The sequence below is a fragment of the Oncorhynchus masou genome, chromosome 27 (assembly GCF_036934945.1).
Source record: "Oncorhynchus masou masou isolate Uvic2021 chromosome 27, UVic_Omas_1.1, whole genome shotgun sequence".
NCBI classification, from domain to species: Eukaryota; Metazoa; Chordata; class Actinopteri; order Salmoniformes; family Salmonidae; genus Oncorhynchus; species Oncorhynchus masou.
In genome coordinates, this window is record NC_088238.1 from 7,979,427 (window position 1) to 8,002,484 (window position 23,058).

The following is a 23,058-nucleotide window of genomic DNA, read 5'->3' on the forward strand; positions in this document are numbered from 1 at the left end:
GCCGCCGACGGTGAGTATGGCCGCCGACGGTGAGTATGGCCGCCGACGGTGAGTATGGCCGCCGACGGTGAGTATGGCCGCCGACGGTGAGTATGGCCGCCGACGGTGAATGTGACCGCTTACAGAAAACAAGTGGAAAACTTGACCTACAAAATGACACAAATAATCCTTTGTAAATCATGAAAGTGCTAAAACATTTCAGCTGATTATTTTGGTCTCACCGATAGCTTTCTATTACAGAGACAAAGCCTACATGGACAGAGAACGTGACTTCTAGCTTTACCCAGGCTAATGTTTGCCATTCAGAAACCTGTTCTGGACCCGGCTAATAGCAGATAGTCAGAACTGGGTCAGAACCATTCTAGAAGTCATTCTAAGGGCAGAACTGTCTCCTGTACCAACCTGGTGCAGGGTGTAGGCCTTGAAGCAGGTCCTCTTGGTGAGCAGAGACGCAGCTCTCCCTGTGGGTGCTGTTAGTAACACCTCGTCCTCTCCCTGTAAAACCCACGACGACGACTTCTTCTCGTCCTTCCCCTCGTCCTCTAACTGAGAGAGGAGACTCTGCGACAGGGCTTCCTCCTCCCACGCGTCGGCTTCCTCCCACGCCTCAGACCCCAAGGAGTCATTCTCAAAGTCCCAGCATGCCTTCCTGACCTTCTCTGGGCTCTGCTGCAAGGCGGCCTTGAACACCAGACTCACCACCGTGGTCTTACCACAGCCCCCTTACCACTGATCACAGTCACCGGATTGAAGCAGATCATCTCCGCTGCACGTACCTGGTCTGGGTCTAAATCTACTGGAGGGCCCTGGTCTGGGTCTAAATCTACTGGAGGGGGAGAGCCCTGGTCTGGGCCTAAATCTACTGGAGGGCCCTGGTCTGTAAGGGTGATGTAGTCTTGGACAGAGGATCCGCTTGCTGTTCTAACAGCAGTACTAGTACAGTCTGTCTCTGCAGCGCTGCCATCCATATCACACCTTCCATTCAACTCATCAACCTTCCGCTCTGCGTCGGAGTCCACTTCACCTTGATCCTCCCTACTCCCTCCATCCCCTCCCTTCTTCCTCAGCCTCTGCAGAGCTGAAGCAGTCAGCACCTCTATGACATCCAGAGGTATAACCCAGGGCTCTTCCTGCACCAGACAGCGTAGACACTCCGCTATCCCAGTCTCATAAGAATGCAGGTTCTGCAGCGCCACCTTCTGGCGATCCCGTACCACTACGCCCAGCTCTTTGAGGAAGTGGACTGCGTCCCACACCTGAATGAAAGAACGAACTAATTAACTACATTTGAAATTCAAAAACAATACTCAGCAAGCGAACCAACAAACAATACATAAAACACAATGTGGACAGACGTATTTGTTCGGTGTTCCTCGTACCTCCACCTCCACCACGGAGCTACACCCTCTCCTGACCTCGTCACACAGGGTGGGGAGCTCCATGTAGGTACTGCCCGTCCTGTAGCAGTGGTTCTTCAGAGAGTCGTAGACTCGCAGGGCATTACGCTGCTTCAGAGGGATCTCTTGGAAGAGTTTACACTCATGGAAGGATCTCAGCTGAGCCTCGCAATGGACCACCTTCAACTCCTTGTACATAACCTAGAGAGAGGGGGAGTAGGGGAGAGAGGGAGGAGGGATTAGGGGAGAGAGGGAGGGGGAGTAGGAGAGAGGGAGGAGAGGGGAGAGAAAGGGAGGGAGAAGGGAGGGGGAGAGGGGAGAGAGGGAGGGAGGGGGAGAGAAAGGGAGAGGGGGGGGAGTAGGGGAGGGGGGGGGAGAGGGGAGAGAAAGAAGGGGGGAGGAGAGGGGAGAGAAAGGGAAAGAGAGGGGAGAGAGGGAGGGGGGAGTAGGGGAGAGAAAGAGAGGGAGAAGGGAGTAGGGGAGAGAAAGAGAGGGAGGAGGGGAGAGAAAGGGAGGGGGAGAGGGGAGAGGAAGGAGAGGGGAGAGAAAGGGAGAGGGAGAAGGGAGGGGGAGAGGGGGAGAGGGGAGAGAGAGAGGGAGAAGGGAGGGGGAGAGGGGAGAGAGGGGAGAGGGAGGAGAGGGGAGAGAAAGAGAGGGAGAAGGGAGGGGGAGAGGGGAGAGAAAGGGAGGGGGAGAGAGGGGAGAGGGAGGAGAGGGGAGAGAAAGGGAGAGAGGAAAAGTGAGAAGCGATTACTCAAGATAATTATTTTCTTATTTTAGTTTATGACAAAGCGTTCATGGCAGATTGGAGGGATGCTATGTGATAGTTCACTGCTGGATTGGTCCGATCGAAGACTACAGAAACTGTTGACAAAGTATGTTAACCAACCACAGTCCACAACCAGCCATGAGGTTACGCTTACATAGTTAAAGCCCAGCTTCCAGACGTCAGTCTTGATAATCTCCTCTATTCTGGCCAGCAAGCTGAGATCCTCCCCTTCCTCCTCTAGCTGTGTAGCACCCTGTTTTTGGCTTTTCTTTCCCCGACTCAGGAGCTCTGTGAAGCGCCCTGGCAGTAGGGTAGGCAGGTATCTCATCACATGGGGGTACAGAGAGGCAGCCGTCACGCGCATCCCTGCAACTGACAGACATACCGATGACATGAGCTGTGTTCCAGATACCCATACTAACACACTGTATGTTAGTATACTGTAAACCAACCAGTTGAGCGCACTAGCGCTTCACACGTCTACTGGAAGATGATGCTGTTGCTATGCAACCTATTGCTAGCTTGTTAGCGTAACATATTACTAGCTAGACTTCGGGTGTGTTCGTAACTTCGATCTGTGAGTGCCCGAGTGCGCTCTGGGCGTTTGTAAATTCAGGGCGTTGTCAGATTCAACGGGTGTTGAGCGTTTGTAACGAACTGTGCTGCTGGAAACAATTGAAATACGTTTTTTTTGTTGCCAATATTGACCGACACATTCAACGGGTGTTGAGCGTTTGTAAATTCATCAGAGAGTGCTCTGAAATCGGAGTAGATAGCCAGAGCGAATTTAAGCATACTACATACCCAATTTGCATCACAAATAGTATGGTTAGTATGGTATAGAATGGTATGGTATAGTATGGTATAGAATGGTTAGTATGGTATAGACTGGTATGGTATGGTATAGAATGGTTAGTATGGTATAGAATGGTTAGTACGGTATAGACTGGTATGGTATGGTATAGAATGGTTAGTATGGTATAGAATGGTATGGTATAGAATGGTTAGTATGGTATGGTATAGTATGGTAGGACTATTCGAACACAGCTATGATCTTTACTCACAGCACTTCATATTACCAAAACACCTATAGATCAGGGTCAAGATGTATCTCTTCCCCACATCCACCTACCTGAAACAGAGACCAAGGCTTTAATCTGCTGTGCCAAAGCCCTGTGCTGCTCTCCTTCCTCAAACTCAGCCAGAACTTCCTGCAAGTTAGCAAACTCCACCTTCCTTCCCATCGGCAGCCAAGCAAAGAAGGGGACGACAAACTGTGCGTCCACGCCGCAGGCTGTGAGGAACAGAGACAGGACAGAGTGGTCCGGGTCTCCCTGGAGGTCTGAGCGAAGGCGGTAGGCAGGGTAGCCCCGCAGCACCAGCTTGCCCCTGGCTGCGCGGGCCGTGCAGGTAGCCTCCCACCACGGGTCCTTCAGACTGAACCGGCCCAGTACTCTGCATCTCTTACCAGACACGCTGTCCAGGAAATCAACTAGAACGGACACGGGATAGAAAATGAAACACAAGATAGTTCGTTATTGAGCTGACTAACGTTAGCTAGCTAGATCATCAGCATGCATTCATCGTGGTGGATTGTATGATAGTGTTGTGTGGGAGGGGAGTATAATTTGTGGGAACGTTCCAACAGGAATCTGTAACAAAAACTTGGTACAGTACAAGGTTGTCAACAAACAACGCATACAGAAGTAGCATGATCAATTCACCTCGTTAACTAAATGCCGAATAGGCATCAACTCACCACGTAGCTTATTCTTAATGTTTGTTCGTAGGCTACCAGAGTGAGGACAGACGTTTTACGGAATAAACATGCTGAGTGGAAAAAACGTAATGAAATAACCCACCCTCTCTACCCGGTATCTTATTCTGCCGCTATACAACTTTGTTTACGCTGTTTTGTTGGCAACCTTGTACTTTACCAAGTTTTTGGTTACAGATTCCTCCTGTTGGAACTTTCCCACAAATTATACCCACCTTTCTGTGGGTGTATTAGTGTCACTAACAAAAGATAAACCAGATTGAACAAACTATATAAAATTACAGTAGGCTCCTCTCTCTACAGGAGAAATTACAATCAATGCAAGCTCGACCGACAAGTGACACTGTCGCAGTCCCTTTACACCGAATGATTGGCAACTTGCTTGCTAGATAATTATGCCTATTTTGTTGCAAGTGACTACCCCATTAGCTAGTTAGGTTAATTTATACATGTGAATTTATCAAAGCTATGATGCTCTGTCAACGAACACTCACCTTCGTTTCGGCCCGGTACGGAGGAATTAAACACATGTCCTCCTAAACTAACGCTGTCCATCTCTTTCATATCCAGAAACTCCGGCTGTGCATCGTCTTCCTCCTCATCATCATCTTCCCAATCAGAGTCGTCATTTTCGGAGTTTTTAACCTTCTTTTCGGGTAAAATGTAACCTACTAGGATTCTGTCACCAAGAGGACACCCCGAATGTGACATTTCTGTTTTGTTTTGCCAATTTCGCGCGTCAATTTAATTTTAACGGCTGACATAAAAACGAGGAAGTAGAAAAGCGGAAGTGCTTTTGCTTTTTTTCCGAGGCAACCTAAAAAAAAACTATCATGTGCGCGCCACCTACCGGCCTGGGGGGTAAGGTGCCGCTTGATGAGTCTCATCTGGTGATCATTCGTCTTACCAGATACCACAACATCGTATTTTAAATCATGAACGCCATTATAGTTCTAAATTACAGTGAAAGCGGAGTATAGTTTGTTTACCTACAAATAATTCAAACGAATTCCTCCCACATTGTCAATCTTATTTTATTAATAAAAGGCATGAAAAAATGTAAAGTCATCTTACAAAACATAAGTAAAGGGATAGTTGACCCAAATTACAAAATGACACATTGGTTTCCTTACCCTGTCCGCGGCCTATGGACAAGGTATGAGAGCACTTCATGATTTGGTTTAGTTTCCCTGGTACTGTTTATACACGCTAACGTTTTAGCATGAACTATCATTTTAAATTATCTTTATAAAATGTTTTTATTATAGAAGTACTGTATAAATCATATCCTAATTTTATAAATAAGAAATATAAAATGGAATCTGTCAGCAGATAATAAATACCTTTCTACAAGAATATATTTTTTAGCATAATTTACTGACAACGAAGGACATAGATTGCTATCATTCAACCATATGAACATCACGTCTTGTCACATACCAGGGCTGATTTCCTAAAAGCATCGTAGCACTAACTTTAATTCCATTGAAACTAAATGGATGAAAGATGATCATAGTGCTACGATGCTTTTTGGGAAACCAGCCCAGATCCGTGGTAGTCATTTAGAGAAAGGGGGGTTTGAAACCATCTACAGTATCCTGTGTGTGGTGGTCAGGGCCAGGTCATTTAACCAGGGCCAGGTCATTTAACCAGGGCCAGGTCATTTAACCAGGACCAGATCATTTAACCAGAGCCAGGTCATTTAACCAGAGCCAGGTCATTTAACCAGAGCCAGGTCATTTAACCAGGACCAGGTCATTTAACCAGAGCCAGGTCATTTAACCAGAGCCAGGTCATTTAACCAGAGCCAGGTCATTTAACCAGGGCCAGGTCATTTAACCAGAGCCAGGTCATTTAACCAGGACCAGGTCATTTAACCAGGACCAGGTCATTTAACCAGGACCAGGTCATTTAACCAGAGCCAGGTCATTTAACCAGAGCCAGGTCATTTAACCAGGACCAGGTCATTTAACCAGAGCCAGGTCATTTAACCAGAGCCAGGTCATTTAACCAGAGCCAGATCATTTAACCAGAGCCAGGTCATTTAACCAGGGCCAGGTCATTTAACCAGAGCCAGGTCATTTAACCAGAGCCAGGTCATTTAACCAGGACCAGATCATTTAACCAGAGCCAGGTCATTTAACCAGAGCCAGGTCATTTAACCAGAGCCAGGTCATTTAACCAGGACCAGGTCATTTAACTAGGACCAGGTCATTTAACCAGAGCCAGGTCATTTAACCAGAGCCAGATCATTTAACCAGAGCCAGGTCATTTAACCAGGACCAGATCATTTAACCAGGGCCAGGTCATTTAACCAGGGCCAGGTCATTTAACCAGAGCCAGATCATTTAACCAGAGCCAGGTCATTTAACCAGGACCAGATCATTTAACCAGGACCAGATCATTTAACCAGGGCCAGCTCATTTAACCAGGGCCAGGTCATTTAACCAGGACCAGGTCATTTAACCAGAGCCAGATCATTTAACCAGAGCCAGGTCATTTAACCAGGACCAGGTCATTTAACCAGAGCCAGGTCATTTAACCAGAGCCAGGTCATTTAACCAGAGCCAGGTCATTTAACCAGAGCCAGGTCATTTAACCAGAGCCAGGTCATTTAACCAGGGCCAGGTCATTTAACCAGAGCCAGGTCATTTAACCAGGACCAGATCATTTAACCAGAGCCAGGTCATTTAACCAGAGCCAGGTCATTTAACCAGGACCAGATCATTTAACCAGAGCCAGGTCATTTAACCAGAGCCAGGTCATTTAACCAGAGCCAGGTCATTTAACCAGAGCCAGGTCATTTAACCAGAGCCAGGTCATTTAACCAGGACCAGATCATTTAACCAGAGCCAGGTCATTTAACCAGAGCCAGGTCATTTAACCAGAGCCAGGTCATTTAACCAGAGCCAGGTCATTTAACCAGAGCCAGGTCATTTAACCAGGGCCAGATCATTTAACCAGGGCCAGATCATTTAACCAGGACCAGGTCATTTAACCAGAGCCAGGTCATTTAACCAGGACCAGGTCATTTAACCAGAGCCAGGTCATTTAACCAGGGCCAGATCATTTAACCAGGACCAGGTCATTTAACCAGAGCCAGGTCATTTAACCAGGGCCAGGTCATTTAACCAGAGCCAGGTCATTTAACCAGGACCAGATCATTTAACCAGAGCCAGGTCATTTAACCAGAGCCAGGTCATTTAACCAGGACCAGATCATTTAACCAGGGCCAGGTCATTTAACCAGGTCATTTAACCAGAGCCAGGTCATTTAACCAGAGCCAGGTCATTTAACCAGAGCCAGGTCATTTAACCAGAGCCAGGTCATTTAACCAGAGCCAGGTCATTTAACCAGGGCCAGGTCATTTAACCAGAGCCAGGTCATTTAACCAGAGCCAGGTCATTTAACCAGATCCAGGTCATTTAACCAGAGCCAGGTCATTTAACCAGGGCCAGATCATTTAACCAGAGCCAGGTCATTTAACCAGGGCCAGATCATTTAACCAGAGCCAGGTCATTTAACCAGATCCAGGTCATTTAACCAGGACCAGGTCATTTAACCAGGACCAGATCATTTAACCAGAGCCAGGTCATTTAACCAGGACCAGGTCATTTAACCAGAGCCAGGTCATTTAACCAGAGCCAGGTCATTTAACCAGGACCAGATCATTTAACCAGGGCCAGATCATTTAACCAGGGCCAGGTCATTTAACCAGAGCCAGGTCATTTAACCAGGACCAGATCATTTAACCAGGACCAGATCATTTAACCAGAGCCAGGTCATTTAACCAGGGCCAGGTCATATAACCAGGGCCAGATCATTTAACCAGAGCCAGGTCATTTAACCAGAGCCAGGTCATTTAACCAGAGCCAGGTCATTTAACCAGAGCCAGGTCATTTAACCAGGACCAGGTCATTTAACCAGAGTCAGGTCATTTAACCAGGACCAGGTCATTTAACCAGGACCAGGTCATTTAACCAGGACCAGGTCATTTAACCAGAGCCAGGTCATTTAACCAGGGCCAGGTCATTTAACCAGAGCCAGGTCATTTAACCAGGGCCAGGTCATTTAACCAGGACCAGGTCATTTAACCAGGACCAGGTCATTTAACCAGGGCCAGCTCATTTAACCAGAGCCAGGTCATTTAACCAGAGCCAGGTCATTTAACCAGAGCCAGGTCATTTAACCAGGGCCAGGTCATTTAACCAGGACCAGGTCATTTAACCAGGACCAGGTCATTTAACCAGGACCAGGTCATTTAACCAGAGCCAGCTCATTTAACCAGGGCCAGGTCATTTAACCAGGGCCAGCTCATTTAACCAGGGCCAGCAATGACTAAGTCAGATATATGGATAAGTTAACCCTCTCTCCCAGCAAGCCATGTACTGTAATGCGTGTGTCATTTAGAGTAGTGAAATTGTCCTAGATGCTGGTCTGGGGTCTGTTTTGTGTTTTTAACCTCTAATGTTTAAGATTAGGATTTGGGGAGGGCAAGCAGATCCTAGATCAGCTTTCTCACTCCTGGGTGGTCATGGAAACAGAGAGTTGTTCCTCTGTAGCTTTGTCACTCCTGGGTGGTCATGGAGACAGAGAGGAGTTCCTCTGTAGCTTTGTCACTCCTGGGTGGTCATGGAAACAGAGAGTTGTTCCTCTGTAGCTTTGTCACTCCTGGGTGGTCATGGAAACAGAGAGTTGTTCCTCTGTAGCTTTGTCACTCCTGGGTGGTCATGGAGACAGAGAGTTGTTCCTCTGTAGCTTTGTCACTCCTGGGTGGTCATGGAAACAGAGAGTTGTTCCTCTGTAGCTTTGTCACTCCTGGGTGGTCATGGAAACAGAGAGTTGTTCCTCTGTAGCTTTGTCACTCCTGGGTGGTCATGGAGACAAAGAGGAGTTCCTCTGTAGCTTTGTCACTCCTGGGTGGTCATGGAGACAGAGAGGAGTTCCTCTGTAGCTTTGTCACTCCTGGGTGGTCATGGAGACAGAGAGGAGTTCCTCTGTAGCTTTGTCACTCCTGGGTGGTCATGGAGACAGAGAGGAGTTCCTCTGTTCTAAGGAGGCCTCTGTTGTACTGATCAATCTTATTCATCATTCTCTGCTTGGCAGGGTTGTCCACTATACTGAGGGAAGAGAAGCTGAGGTCACCTGAAACATAGACAGAACAATTCGAATTAAACCAGTATGTGACTCTGACTCAACATTGGCTGCTGTGTAAAGAAGAAATTATCTCTGAAATCTTAATTTTTATACAACCAGGATCTAAAGCTAAAACAGTAAAACAATGTTTGTCCTTGATCCTTTGACCAGACCTGCATAAACTCCAGGTCCTCGTTCCAGTCTACAGGTAGTTACAGTCTATAAGTAGTTATAGTCTATAGATAGTTATAGTCTATAGGGAGTTACAGTCTATAGGTAGTTACAGTCTATAGGTAGTTACAGTCTATAGGGAGTTACAGTCTATAGGTAGTTACAGTCTATAGGTAGTTATAGTCTAAAGGTAGTTACAGTCTATAGGTAGTTATAGTCTATAGGTAGTTACAGTCTATAGGTAGTTACTGTCTATAGGTAGTTACTGTCTATAGGTAGTTATAGTCTATAGGTAGTTACAGTCTATAGGTAGTTACTGTCTATAGGTAGTTACAGTCTATAGGTAGTTAGTCTATAGGTAGTTACAGTCTATAGGTAGTTATAGTCTATAGGTAGTTATAGTCTATAGGTAGTTATAGTCTATAGGTAGTTACAGTCTATAGGTAGTTACTGTCTATAGGTAGTTACAGTCTATAGGTAGTTACAGTCTATAGGTAGTTACAGTCTATAGGTAGTTATAGTCTATAGATAGTTAGTCTATAGGTAGTTACAGTCTATAGGTAGTTATAGTCTATAGGTAGTTATAGTCTATAGGTAGTTATAGTCTATAGGTAGTTACAGTCTATAGGTAGTTACAGTCTATAGGTAGTTATAGTCTATAGGTAGTTATAGTCTATAGGTAGTTACAGTCTATAGGTAGTTACAGTCTATAGGTAGTTACAGTCTATAGGTAGTTATAGTCTATAGGTAGTTATAGTCTATAGGTAGTTATAGTCTATAGGTAGTTATAGTCCATAGGTAGTTATAGTCTATAGGTAGTTACAGTCTATAGGTAGTTACAGTCTATAGATAGTTACAGTCTATAGGTAGTTATAGTCTATAGGTAGTTATAGTCTATAGGTAGTTACAGTCTATAGGTAGTTATAGTCTATAGGGAGTTACAGTCTATAGGTAGTTATAGTCTATAGGTAGTTATAGTCTATAGGTAGTTATAGTCTATAGGTAGTTACAGTCTATAGGTAGTTACAGTCTATAGGTAGTTACAGTCTATAGGTAGTTACAGTCTATAGTTATAGTCTATAGGTAGTTACAGTCTATAGGTAGTTACAGTCTATAGGGAGTTACAGTCTATAGGTAGTTATAGTCTATAGGAAGTTACAGTCTATAGGTAGTTATAGTCTATAGGTAGTTAGTCTATAGGTAGTTATAGTCTATAGGAAGTTACAGTCTATAGGTAGTTATAGTCTATAGGTAGTTAGTCTATAGGTAGATACAGTCTATAGGTAGTTATAGTCTATAGGAAGTTACAGTCTATAGGTAGTTACAGTCTATAGGTAGTTATAGTCTATAGGTAGTTAGTCTATAGGTAGTTACAGTCTATAGGTAGTTATAGTCTATAGGAAGTTACAGTCTATAGGTAGTTATAGTCTATAGGTAGTTAGTCTATAGGTAGTTACAGTCTATAGGTAGTTACTGTCTATAGGTAGTTACAGTCTATAGGTAGTTACAGTCTATAGGTAGTTACAGTCTATAGGTAGTTATAGTCTATAGATAGTTAGTCTATAGGTAGTTACAGTCTATAGGTAGTTATAGTCTATAGGTAGTTATAGTCTATAGGTAGTTATAGTCTATAGGTAGTTACAGTCTATAGGTAGTTACTGTCTATAGGTAGTTACAGTCTATAGGTAGTTACAGTCTATAGGTAGTTACAGTCTATAGGTAGTTATAGTCTATAGATAGTTAGTCTATAGGTAGTTATAGTCTATAGGTAGTTATAGTCTATAGGTAGTTACAGTCTATAGGTAGTTACAGTCTATAGGTAGTTACAGTCTATAGGTAGTTATAGTCTATAGGTAGTTACAGTCTATAGGTAGTTACAGTCTATAGGTAGTTACAGTCTATAGGTAGTTATAGTCTATAGGTAGTTATAGTCTATAGGTAGTTATAGTCTATAGGTAGTTATAGTCCATAGGTAGTTATAGTCTATAGGTAGTTACAGTCTATAGGTAGTTACAGTCTATAGATAGTTACAGTCTATAGGTAGTTATAGTCTATAGGTAGTTAGTCTATAGGTAGTTATAGTCTATAGGTAGTTACAGTCTATAGGTAGTTACAGTCTATAGGTAGTTACAGTCTATAGGTAGTTACTGTCTATAGGTAGTTACTGTCTATAGGTAGTTATAGTCTATAGGTAGTTACAGTCTATAGGTAGTTACTGTCTATAGGTAGTTACAGTCTATAGGTAGTTAGTCTATAGGTAGTTACAGTCTATAGGTAGTTATAGTCTATAGGTAGTTATAGTCTATAGGTAGTTATAGTCTATAGGTAGTTACAGTCTATAGGTAGTTACTGTCTATAGGTAGTTACAGTCTATAGGTAGTTACAGTCTATAGGTAGTTACAGTCTATAGGTAGTTATAGTCTATAGATAGTTAGTCTATAGGTAGTTACAGTCTATAGGTAGTTATAGTCTATAGGTAGTTATAGTCTATAGGTAGTTATAGTCTATAGGTAGTTACAGTCTATAGGTAGTTACAGTCTATAGGTAGTTATAGTCTATAGGTAGTTATAGTCTATAGGTAGTTACAGTCTATAGGTAGTTACAGTCTATAGGTAGTTACAGTCTATAGGTAGTTATAGTCTATAGGTAGTTATAGTCTATAGGTAGTTATAGTCTATAGGTAGTTATAGTCCATAGGTAGTTATAGTCTATAGGTAGTTACAGTCTATAGGTAGTTACAGTCTATAGATAGTTACAGTCTATAGGTAGTTATAGTCTATAGGTAGTTATAGTCTATAGGTAGTTACAGTCTATAGGTAGTTATAGTCTATAGGGAGTTACAGTCTATAGGTAGTTATAGTCTATAGGTAGTTATAGTCTATAGGTAGTTATAGTCTATAGGTAGTTACAGTCTATAGGTAGTTACAGTCTATAGGTAGTTACAGTCTATAGGTAGTTACAGTCTATAGGTAGTTATAGTCTATAGGTAGTTACAGTCTATAGGTAGTTACAGTCTATAGGGAGTTACAGTCTATAGGTAGTTATAGTCTATAGGAAGTTACAGTCTATAGGTAGTTATAGTCTATAGGTAGTTAGTCTATAGGTAGTTATAGTCTATAGGAAGTTACAGTCTATAGGTAGTTATAGTCTATAGGTAGTTAGTCTATAGGTAGATACAGTCTATAGGTAGTTATAGTCTATAGGAAGTTACAGTCTATAGGTAGTTACAGTCTATAGGTAGTTATAGTCTATAGGTAGTTAGTCTATAGGTAGTTACAGTCTATAGGTAGTTATAGTCTATAGGAAGTTACAGTCTATAGGTAGTTATAGTCTATAGGTAGTTAGTCTATAGGTAGTTACAGTCTATAGGTAGTTACTGTCTATAGGTAGTTACAGTCTATAGGTAGTTACAGTCTATAGGTAGTTACAGTCTATAGGTAGTTATAGTCTATAGATAGTTAGTCTATAGGTAGTTACAGTCTATAGGTAGTTATAGTCTATAGGTAGTTATAGTCTATAGGTAGTTATAGTCTATAGGTAGTTACAGTCTATAGGTAGTTACTGTCTATAGGTAGTTACAGTCTATAGGTAGTTACAGTCTATAGGTAGTTACAGTCTATTAGTTATAGTCTATAGATAGTTAGTCTATAGGTAGTTATAGTCTATAGGTAGTTATAGTCTATAGGTAGTTACAGTCTATAGGTAGTTACAGTCTATAGGTAGTTACAGTCTATAGGTAGTTATAGTCTATAGGTAGTTACAGTCTATAGGTAGTTACAGTCTATAGATAGTTACAGTCTATAGGTAGTTATAGTCTATAGGTAGTTATAGTCTATAGGTAGTTACAGTCTATAGGTAGTTATAGTCTATAGGGAGTTACAGTCTATAGGTAGTTATAGTCTATAGGTAGTTATAGTCTATAGGTAGTTATAGTCTATAGGTAGTTACAGTCTATAGGTAGTTACAGTCTATAGGTAGTTACAGTCTATAGGTAGTTACAGTCTATAGGTAGTTATAGTCTATAGGTAGTTACAGTCTATAGGTAGTTACAGTCTATAGGGAGTTACAGTCTATAGGTAGTTATAGTCTATAGGAAGTTACAGTCTATAGGTAGTTATAGTCTATAGGTAGTTAGTCTATAGGTAGTTATAGTCTATAGGAAGTTACAGTCTATAGGTAGTTATAGTCTATAGGTAGTTACAGTCTATAGGTAGTTATAGTCTATAGGTAGTTACAGTCTATAGGTAGTTATAGTCTATAGGAAGTTACAGTCTATAGGTAGTTATAGTCTATAGGTAGTTAGTCTATAGGTAGTTACAGTCTATAGGTAGTTATAGTCTATAGGAAGTTACAGTCTATAGGTAGTTATAGTCTATAGGAAGTTACAGTCTATAGGTAGTTATAGTCTATAGGTAGTTATAGTCTATAGGTAGTTATAGTCTATAGGTAGTTACAGACTATAGGTAGTTACAGTCTATAGGTAGTTACAGTCTATAGGTAGTTACAGTCTATAGGTAGTTATAGTCTATAGGTAGTTACAGTCTATAGGTAGTTACAGTCTATAGGGAGTTACAGTCTATAGGTAGTTATAGTCTATAGGAAGTTACAGTCTATAGGTAGTTATAGTCTATAGGTAGTTAGTCTATAGGTAGTTATAGTCTATAGGAAGTTACAGTCTATAGGTAGTTATAGTCTATAGGTAGTTAGTCTATAGGTAGTTACAGTCTATAGGTAGTTATAGTCTATAGGAAGTTACAGTCTATAGGTAGTTATAGTCTATAGGAAGTTACAGTCTATAGGTAGTTATAGTCTATAGGTAGTTATAGTCTATAGGTAGTTACAGTCTATAGGTAGTTATAGTCTATAGGTAGTTATAGTCTATAGGTAGTTACAGTCTATAGGTAGTTAGTCTATAGGTAGTTATAGTCTATAGGTAGTTACATCTATAGGTAGTTACAGTCTATAGGTAGTTAGTCTATAGGTAGTTAGTCAATAGGTAGTTACAGTCTATAGGTAGTTATAGTCTATAGGTAGTTACATCTATAGGTAGTTACAGTCTATAGGTAGTTACAGTCTATAGGTAGTTATAGTCTATAGGTAGTTATAGTCTATAGGTAGTTATAGTCTATAGGTAGTTACAGTCTATAGGTAGTTACAGTCTATAGGTAGTTAGTCTATAGGTAGTTATAGTCTATAGGTAGTTATAGTCTATAGGTAGTTATAGTCTATAGGTAGTTACAGTCTATAGGTAGTTATAGTCTATAGGTAGTTATAGCCTATAGGTAGTTACAGTCTATAGGTAGTTATAGTCTATAGGTAGTTATAGCCTATAGGTAGTTATAGTCTATAGGTAGTTATAGTCTATAGGTAGTTATAGTCTATAGGTAGTTACAGTCTATAGGTAGTTACAGTCTATAGGTAGTTATAGTCTATAGGTAGTTATAGTCTATAGGTAGTTATAGTCTATAGGTAGTTACAGTCTATAGGTAGTTATAGTCTATAGGTAGTTACAGTCTATAGGTAGTTATAGTCTATAGGTAGTTAGTCTATAGGTAGTTACAGTCTATAGGTAGTTATAGTCTATAGGAAGTTACAGTCTATAGGTAGTTATAGTCTATAGGAAGTTACAGTCTATAGGTAGTTATAGTCTATAGGTAGTTATAGTCTATAGGTAGTTACAGTCTATAGGTAGTTATAGTCTATAGGTAGTTATAGTCTATAGGTAGTTACAGTCTATAGGTAGTTAGTCTATAGGTAGTTATAGTCTATAGGTAGTTACATCTATAGGTAGTTACAGTCTATAGGTAGTTAGTCTATAGGTAGTTAGTCAATAGGTAGTTACAGTCTATAGGTAGTTATAGTCTATAGGTAGTTACATCTATAGGTAGTTACAGTCTATAGGTAGTTACAGTCTATAGGTAGTTATAGTCTATAGGTAGTTATAGTCTATAGGTAGTTATAGTCTATAGGTAGTTACAGTCTATAGGTAGTTACAGTCTATAGGTAGTTAGTCTATAGGTAGTTATAGTCTATAGGTAGTTATAGTCTATAGGTAGTTATAGTCTATAGGTAGTTACAGTCTATAGGTAGTTATAGTCTATAGGTAGTTATAGTCTATAGGTAGTTATAGTCTATAGGTAGTTATAGTCTATAGGTAGTTACAGTCTATAGGTAGTTATAGTCTATAGGTAGTTACAGTCTATAGGTAGTTATAGTCTATAGGTAGTTATAGTCTATAGGTAGTTACAGTCTATAGGTAGTTATAGTCTATAGGTAGTTATAGCCTATAGGTAATTACAGTCTATAGGTAGTTATAGTCTATAGGTAGTTATAGTCTATAGGTAGTTATAGCCTATAGGTAGTTATAGTCTATAGGTAGTTATAGTCTATAGGTAGTTATAGTCTATAGGTAGTTACAGTCTATAGGTAGTTACAGTCTATAGGTAGTTATAGTCTATAGGTAGTTACAGTCTATAGGTAGTTACAGTCTATAGGTAGTTATAGTCTATAGGTTGTTACAGTCTATAGGTAGTTATAGTCTATAGGTAGTTAGTCTATAGGTAGTTACAGTCTATAGGTAGTTATAGTCTATAGGTAGTTATAGTCTATAGGTAGTTATAGTCTATAGGTAGTTACAGTCTATAGGTAGTTATAGTCTATAGGTAGTTATAGTCTATAGGTAGTTAGTCTATAGGTAGTTATAGTCTATAGGTAGTTACAGTCTATAGGTAGTTACAGTCTATAGGTAGTTACAGTCTATAGGTAGTTAGTCTATAGGTAGTTAGTCTATAGGTAGTTATAGTCTATAGGTAGTTAGTCTATAGGTAGTTAGTCTATAGGTAGTTATAGTCTATAGGTAGTTACATCTATAGGTAGTTACAGTCTATAGGTAGTTATAGTCTATAGGTAGTTACAGTCTATAGGTAGTTATAGTCTATAGGTAGTTACATCTATAGGTAGTTACAGTCTATAGGTAGTTATAGTCTATAGGTAGTTATAGTCTATAGGTAGTTATAGTCTATAGGTAGTTACAGTCTATAGGTAGTTACGGTCTATAGGTAGTTAGTCTATAGGTAGTTATAGTCTATAGGTAGTTACAGTCTATAGGTAGTTATAGTCTATAGGTAGTTACAGTCTATAGGTAGTTACAGTCTATAGGTAGTTACAGTCTATAGGTAGTTACAGTCTATAGGTAGGGCCTTGGGCTTAAACCTGGTTAGGTAAGGTGGTGAGGTATAACTCCTGGTCCCAAACATAATACTTGCCTTGAGGGAGGTCTGAAGGGCAGGGAGTAAACCCATTGGCTCTACAGTCCTCACAGCCCAGTCCATTCACCTCAGCTGAACAGCTACATTGGACTGGCCAGCTACCGTACAGATCCACTGGCTCTCCATTGGTCTGTAGGCTCTGGTCAGCCTCAACAGCCCCGAGCCCTGCTCTTTCCCCTGCCCCCTCCCGTGACAGGTGGCTGCTCCGCTCTCCACTGCCCAGATAGGTGACCTCTGACTGGCTACACTCACAGGGTCCTCCCTGGGCTGGAGCTGGCTGTGGGTTCTCAACGGGGTAACTGTGCAGCTCATCATCCTCCACAGGCACACTGGGGCTGGGGTTGGAGCTGGGGCCCTGTCCCATCTGGGCAGGAGAGGCAGGGGGAGCTGGGGCTTCGTCGGTCAGCGTGTGGGGCTGGTCTTCAGGTGGGCACGGCAGGGGAAGCAGCTGGCTCAATACCTGTAACACCTGGAACAGGTAGGTTGGGCGAGAACACCCATTTCATTACTGTAAAAGACAATGTGCTATCAATGATTTACCTGTAAATAAAAGCAGTAATCGAGTTTGACTCATAAAGTCAATATTTACTAAGTCCGCAGATGTCGAGAGGCTGTAAATGACTTCAGTTCTCATTTGTCTAGTCAGCCCCTCACCGAGCTACAGTATTCACCTAGCTACGGTATTCACCTAGCTAGGGCATTCACCTAGCTACGGCATTCACCTAGCTACGTTATTCACCTAGCTACGGCATTCACCTAGCTACGGCATTCACCTAGCTACAGTATTCACCTAGCTACGGTATTCACCTAGCTACGGTATTCACCTGGCTACGGTACTCACCTAGCTACGGTATTCACCTAGCTACGGTATTCACCTAGCTACAGTATTCACCTAGCTACGGTATTCACCTGGCTACAGTATTCACCTAGCTACAGTATTCACCTAGCTACAGTATTCACCTAGCTACGGCATTCACCTAGCTACAGTATTCACCTAGCTACAGTATTCACCTAGCTACGGTATTCACCTGGCTACGGTATTCACCTAGCTACGGCATTCACCTAGCTACGGTATTCACCTAGCTACGGTATTCACCTGGCTACGGTATTCACCTAGCTACGGTATTCACCTAGCTACGGTATTCAGTCCAGACCTAAGAGAACTCTAGTTTTAACGATGCTTTCAGGGAAACAAAGACTTACTTTGGAGGTGACTACAACTACTTGAAAACAGATCCTCAAAAAATGACTACTTTAAAATAACTATTTGAATACAGATCTCAGGAAGTGACTACATTTCAGAAACTATTGGATTGGCTATCTTCAACTAATGACAGGACTGTATCTAGAACTGTATGTTGGATTGGCTGTCTTCAACTAATGACAGGACTGTATCTACAACTGTATGTTGGATTGGCTGTCTTCGACTAATGACAGGACTGTATCTACAACTGTATGTTGGATTGGCTGTCTTCAACTAATGACAGGACTGTATCTAGAACTGTATGTTGGATTGGCTGTCTTCGACTAATGACAGGACTGTATCTACAACTGTATGTTGGATTGGCTGTCTTCAACTAATGACAGGACTGTATCTAGAACTGTATGTTGGATTGGCTGTCTTCAACTAATGACAGGACTGTATCTACAACTGTATGTTGGATTGGCTGTCTTCAACTAATGACAGGACTGTATCTAGAACTGTATGTTGGATTGGCTGTCTTCGACTAATGACAGGACTGTATCTACAACTGTATGTTGGATTGGCTGTCTTCAACTAATGACAGGACTGTATCTAGAACTGTATGTTGGATTGGCTGTCTTCGACTAATGACAGGACTGTATCTACAACTGTATGTTGGATTGGCTGTCTTCAACTAATGACAGGACTGTATCTAGAACTGTATGTTGGATTGGCTGTCTTCGACTAATGACAGGACTGTATCTAGAACTGCATGTTGGATTGGCTGCCTTCAACTAATGACAGGACTGTATCTAGAACTGTATGTTGGATTGGCTGTCTTCAACTAATGACAGGACTGTATCTAGAACTGTATGTTGGATTGGCTGTCTTCAACTAATGACAGGACTGTATCTACAACTGTATGTTGGATTGGCTGTCTTCAACTAATGACAGGACTGTATCTAGAACTGCATGTTGGATTGGCTGCCTTCAACTAATGACAGGACTGTATCTAGAACTGTATGTTGGGGATTGGCTGTCTTCGACTAATGACAGGACTGTATCTAGAACTGTATGTTGGATTGGCTGTCTTCAACTAATGACAGGACTGTATCTAGAACTGTATGTTGGATTGGCTGTCTTCGACTAATGACAGGGCTGTATCTAGAACTGTATGTTGGATTGGCTGTCTTCAACTAATGACAGGACTGTATCTAGAACTGTATGTTGGATTGGCTGCCTTCAACTAATGACAGGACTGTATCTAGAACTGTATGTTGGATTGGCTGTCTTCGACTAATGACAGGACTGTTTCTAGAACTGTATGTTGGATTGGCTGTCTTCAACTAATGACAGGACTGTATCTAGAACTGTATGTTGGATTGGCTGTCTTCGACTAATGACAGGGCTGTATCTAGAACTGTATGTTGGATTGGCTGTCTTCAACTAATGACAGGACTGTATCTAGAACTGTATGTTGGATTGGCTGTCTTCAACTAATGACAGGACTGTATCTAGAACTGTATGTTGGATTGGCTGTCTTCGACTAATGGCAGGGCTGTATCTAGAACTGCATGTTGGATTGGCTGTCTTCAACTAATGACAGGACTGTATCTAGAACTGTATGTTGAGGATAGAAATAGAATGAATAGAGCCAAATCTCCTATCCTACTCCAATATGACAGTCATATTTGATCTACACAATACATTTCTACGTGAACATTCTGTAAATGTCCATTCTCCTGAATGTCATTGCCCCAGGTGTACATTATCAAGTCAAACCAATTAACCAATTATATCGTTTTTTACAGATAAGTATAAGTTGTGATGCTCAACTACAGATGTAGGATCTTACTTTGATCTCACTTTTGTTGCTGAGAATTTTCCTGCACAGCAGAAAATGCAAACTTGTAGTGTATTTGAGATTTGAAAAGGCTTCTAAAGTTTGTAATATTGACTTTAACATTTCAGATTTGATTTGCCCTAATAAAAAATGTGTCAACCAATACAAAAATGTCCATTAACAATAATCCACATAATAATTCACATTTCCTGTTGCTGAGGATTATTTTCCTGCTGTAGCAAACTGGCTCAAACTAAGATCCTACATCTGTACTGACTCTTTCAACAGGCCACTGAAAAGGTTGAAAGCTGCAATTCATTTTATAATACCTGACAAATACTGCAGAGTAATTCAAATCCATTTGCAAACAACGTCGAACCTCTTTGTCCGTCTGACAGGAAGTGTTCTTGTTTGAAACACACACACACTACACCATCTTTAAAGGGATACTTTACTCAGAATATAAACTAACATGACTTTCCACCTACCTTGGCTGTGGTTGATTCGAGAAGGCAGTTTTGGGATATTCCGTTAGCTTTCGACGCTTAATAGCCATATTTTGCTACTGTCAGCATTCTAAGTAACGTTTAACATTAAACTGTTCTTGTGCCAGAGTAAAACAACTGTAATTACCTTGTATTAGCATTTGGTTACATAATAATTTGGTAATTGCATAGATATTTATTCATTCATTTTACCAGGTAGGTTGACTGAGAACACATTCTCATGTACAGCAACAACCTGGGGAATAGTTACAGGGGAGAGGATGGGGGATGAATGAGTCAATTGTAAACTGGGGATGATTAGGTGACCACGATGGTATGAAGGCCAGATTGGGAATTTAGCCAGGACACCGGGGTTAACACCCCTACTCTTACGATAAGTGCCATGGGATCTTTAGTGACCACAGAGAATCAGGACACCTGTTTAACGTCCCATCCGAAAGACAGCACCCTACACAGGGCATTGGGATATTTTGGCCTCCTACTGGCCCTCCAACACCACTTCCAGCAGCATCTGGTCTCCCATCCAGGGACCGACCAGGACCAACCCTGCTTAGCTCCAGAAGCAAGCCAGCAGTGGTATGCAGGGTGGTATGCAGGGTGATATGCAGGGTGGTATGCCGGGTGTTATGCAGGGTGGTATGCAGGGTGATATGCAGGGTGGTATGCAGGGTGGTTTGCAGGGTGGTATGCAGGGTGGTTTGCAGGGTGATATGCAGGGTGGTATGCAGGGTGGTATGCAGGGTGGTATGCAGGGTGATATGCAGGGTGATATGCTGGGTGATATGCAGGGTGGTATGCAGGGTGGTATGCAGGGTGGTATGCTGGGTGGTATGCTGGGTGGTATGTTGGGTGATATGTTGGGTGATATGCAGGGTGGTATGCAGGGTGGTATGCTGGGTGATATGCTGGGTGATATGCAGGATGGTATGCAGGGTGGTATGCAGGGTGGTATGCTGGGTGATATGCAGGGTGGTGTGCAGGGTGGTATGCAGGGTGATATGCAGGGTGATATGCAGGGTGATATGCAGGGTGGTGTGCAGGGTGGTATGCAGGGTGATATGCAGGGTGATATGCAGGGTGGTATGCAGGGTGGTATGCAGGGTGATATGCAGGGTGGTATGCTGCAATAAGCTGGGAATTTTTGTAACTACTCTACACAAGAATAGTGATTGTTCCTTATTCCATTTAATAACTCCATTATTGTGTAATTATAAAGACATTTCCAAACTCCCATGTAACAACAATGTTGCTATTGTAATAATCACGAAGTTACTACATACAAGAACTGGATGTCAACTCATTACTGTATAACCTAATATTACTCATTACTGTATAACCTAATATTACTCATTACTGTATAACCTAATATTACTCATTACTGTATAACCTAATATTACTCATTACTGTATAACCTGATGTCACTCATTACTGTATAACCTAATGTCACTCATTACCATATAACCTAATGTCAGTCATTACCATATAACCTAATGTCAGTCATTACCATATAACCTAATGTTACTCATTATCATATAACCTAATGTCAGTCATTACCATATAACCTAATGTCAGTCATTACCATATAACCTAATGTCACTCATTACCATATAACCTAATATTACTCATTACCATATAACCTAATGTCACTCATTACCATATAACCTAATGTCAGTCATTACCATATAACCTAATGTCACTCATTACCATATAACCTAATGTCACTCATTACCATATAACCTAATGTCACTCATTACCATATAACCTAATGTCAGTCATTACCATATAACCTAATGTTACTCATTACCATATAACCTAATGTCACTCATTACCATATAACCTAATGTCACTCATTACGAACATATTTGTCAGTCATTTTGTTAATCTCCTCTAATGTTGAGGTAATTCTATGTCCCTCGTGTATTTCATTCTAGGCTATAGGCTATATTCAGGTTTATATCTGAGAGCCCTCCAAGCTATGTGCTTATGATCATATATTTAGACTCATTCAACTAACTGTTATAGTTTTGGGTTCTTCATCGAATATTTGGCGGCCAGCAAATAAATATTTTTGAGTTTTTCAAATAACTTGCAAATATTCAAATACCTTCAAATATAATTTGGTTATTTGCGAGGTATTATTTTCCTGAGACCTATATTTGAATATCAAAAAACAATATTTGCTATGTTCAACTACCTCAAACTCTACCTAAACTATATTCGACTAGCTCAAATTCTAAATATCAAATTCTACATAAACTATCTTCGACTAGCTCAAACTCTACCTAAACTATCTTCGACTAGCTCAAACTCTACCTAAACTATCTTCAATTAGCTAAAACTCTACCGAAACTATCTTCAACTACCTCGAGTATTTCAAAAGTTGGTATTTTCAAACAAACTACAAAATACAACTAGGTCTGGTCTGGCCCAGGTCTGATTCAGTGGAAAATCAAACAAACAGTTCTACTCTGAACCTTGACTCTAAAAGTCAGGTCCATGTCCCTATTCTCACATTTACCCAACTCAGTAAAGTAGAATTGAATTGAAATGAAGTAAATTGAACTGGATTGCATTGTATTGTATTGAGTCGACTCACATTCTCCATGGTGGGTCTGTTGCGTGGTCGTGTAGAGGTGCAGTCCAGGGCGAGACGCAACAAGGTGAAGGACATAGAGTGGGGACAAAGACCAGCTCTCGGGTCCAGATACTGGAGACAGGAGTCCACACTGCCAGTGTCCTCCACCTCTCCACGTAGGACGTTTCTCTGGACGGGAGGGAGGGAGGGAGGATGAACCAGAGCGCGTGTATCCAGCAATACAGCATTATTTCATGTGTTTGCAAGCATTTCAATACAATGTGTAATTGTCATTCCAGTCTTACCAGCAGGGTGTGTTTAGGAGTCTCCTCTCTAACTTTCCGTCCCGTTAACATTTCCATTATAACCTAAAGAACAAATAGTTTCTTATTAACAGGTTCTGGTCATAGACATCCAAGCAATTCACAAGCAG

At 41.3% G+C, this 23,058-nt stretch overlaps 2 protein-coding genes across 2 annotated transcripts in view; both read right to left on the bottom strand.

Moving 5' to 3' along the window:
• LOC135515586 (DNA helicase B-like) overlaps positions 1 to 4,710 on the bottom strand; it is a 37,836-nt gene extending 33,126 nt beyond the window's left edge. Inside the window, 6 exon segments of the mRNA XM_064939208.1 lie at positions 403 to 725; positions 728 to 1,256; positions 1,380 to 1,598; positions 2,321 to 2,538; positions 3,299 to 3,658; positions 4,438 to 4,710. Coding sequence (XP_064795280.1) covers positions 403 to 725; positions 728 to 1,256; positions 1,380 to 1,598; positions 2,321 to 2,538; positions 3,299 to 3,658; positions 4,438 to 4,654 — 1,866 coding nt within the window. The 5' untranslated portion in view covers positions 4,655 to 4,710.
• Positions 4,711 to 8,048: 3,338 nt separating this feature from the next.
• Positions 8,049 to 23,058, bottom strand: part of irak3 (interleukin-1 receptor-associated kinase 3) — a 49,425-nt gene continuing 34,415 nt past the window's right edge. Inside the window, exons 11-14 of the mRNA XM_064939209.1 lie at positions 22,931 to 22,993; positions 22,647 to 22,814; positions 16,516 to 16,987; positions 8,049 to 9,088 (exon numbers count right to left, since the gene is read on the bottom strand). Of these exons, the coding sequence (XP_064795281.1) occupies positions 8,952 to 9,088; positions 16,516 to 16,987; positions 22,647 to 22,814; positions 22,931 to 22,993 (840 nt within the window). The 3' untranslated portion in view covers positions 8,049 to 8,951. The remainder of the gene's footprint in view (positions 9,089 to 16,515; positions 16,988 to 22,646; positions 22,815 to 22,930; positions 22,994 to 23,058) is intronic.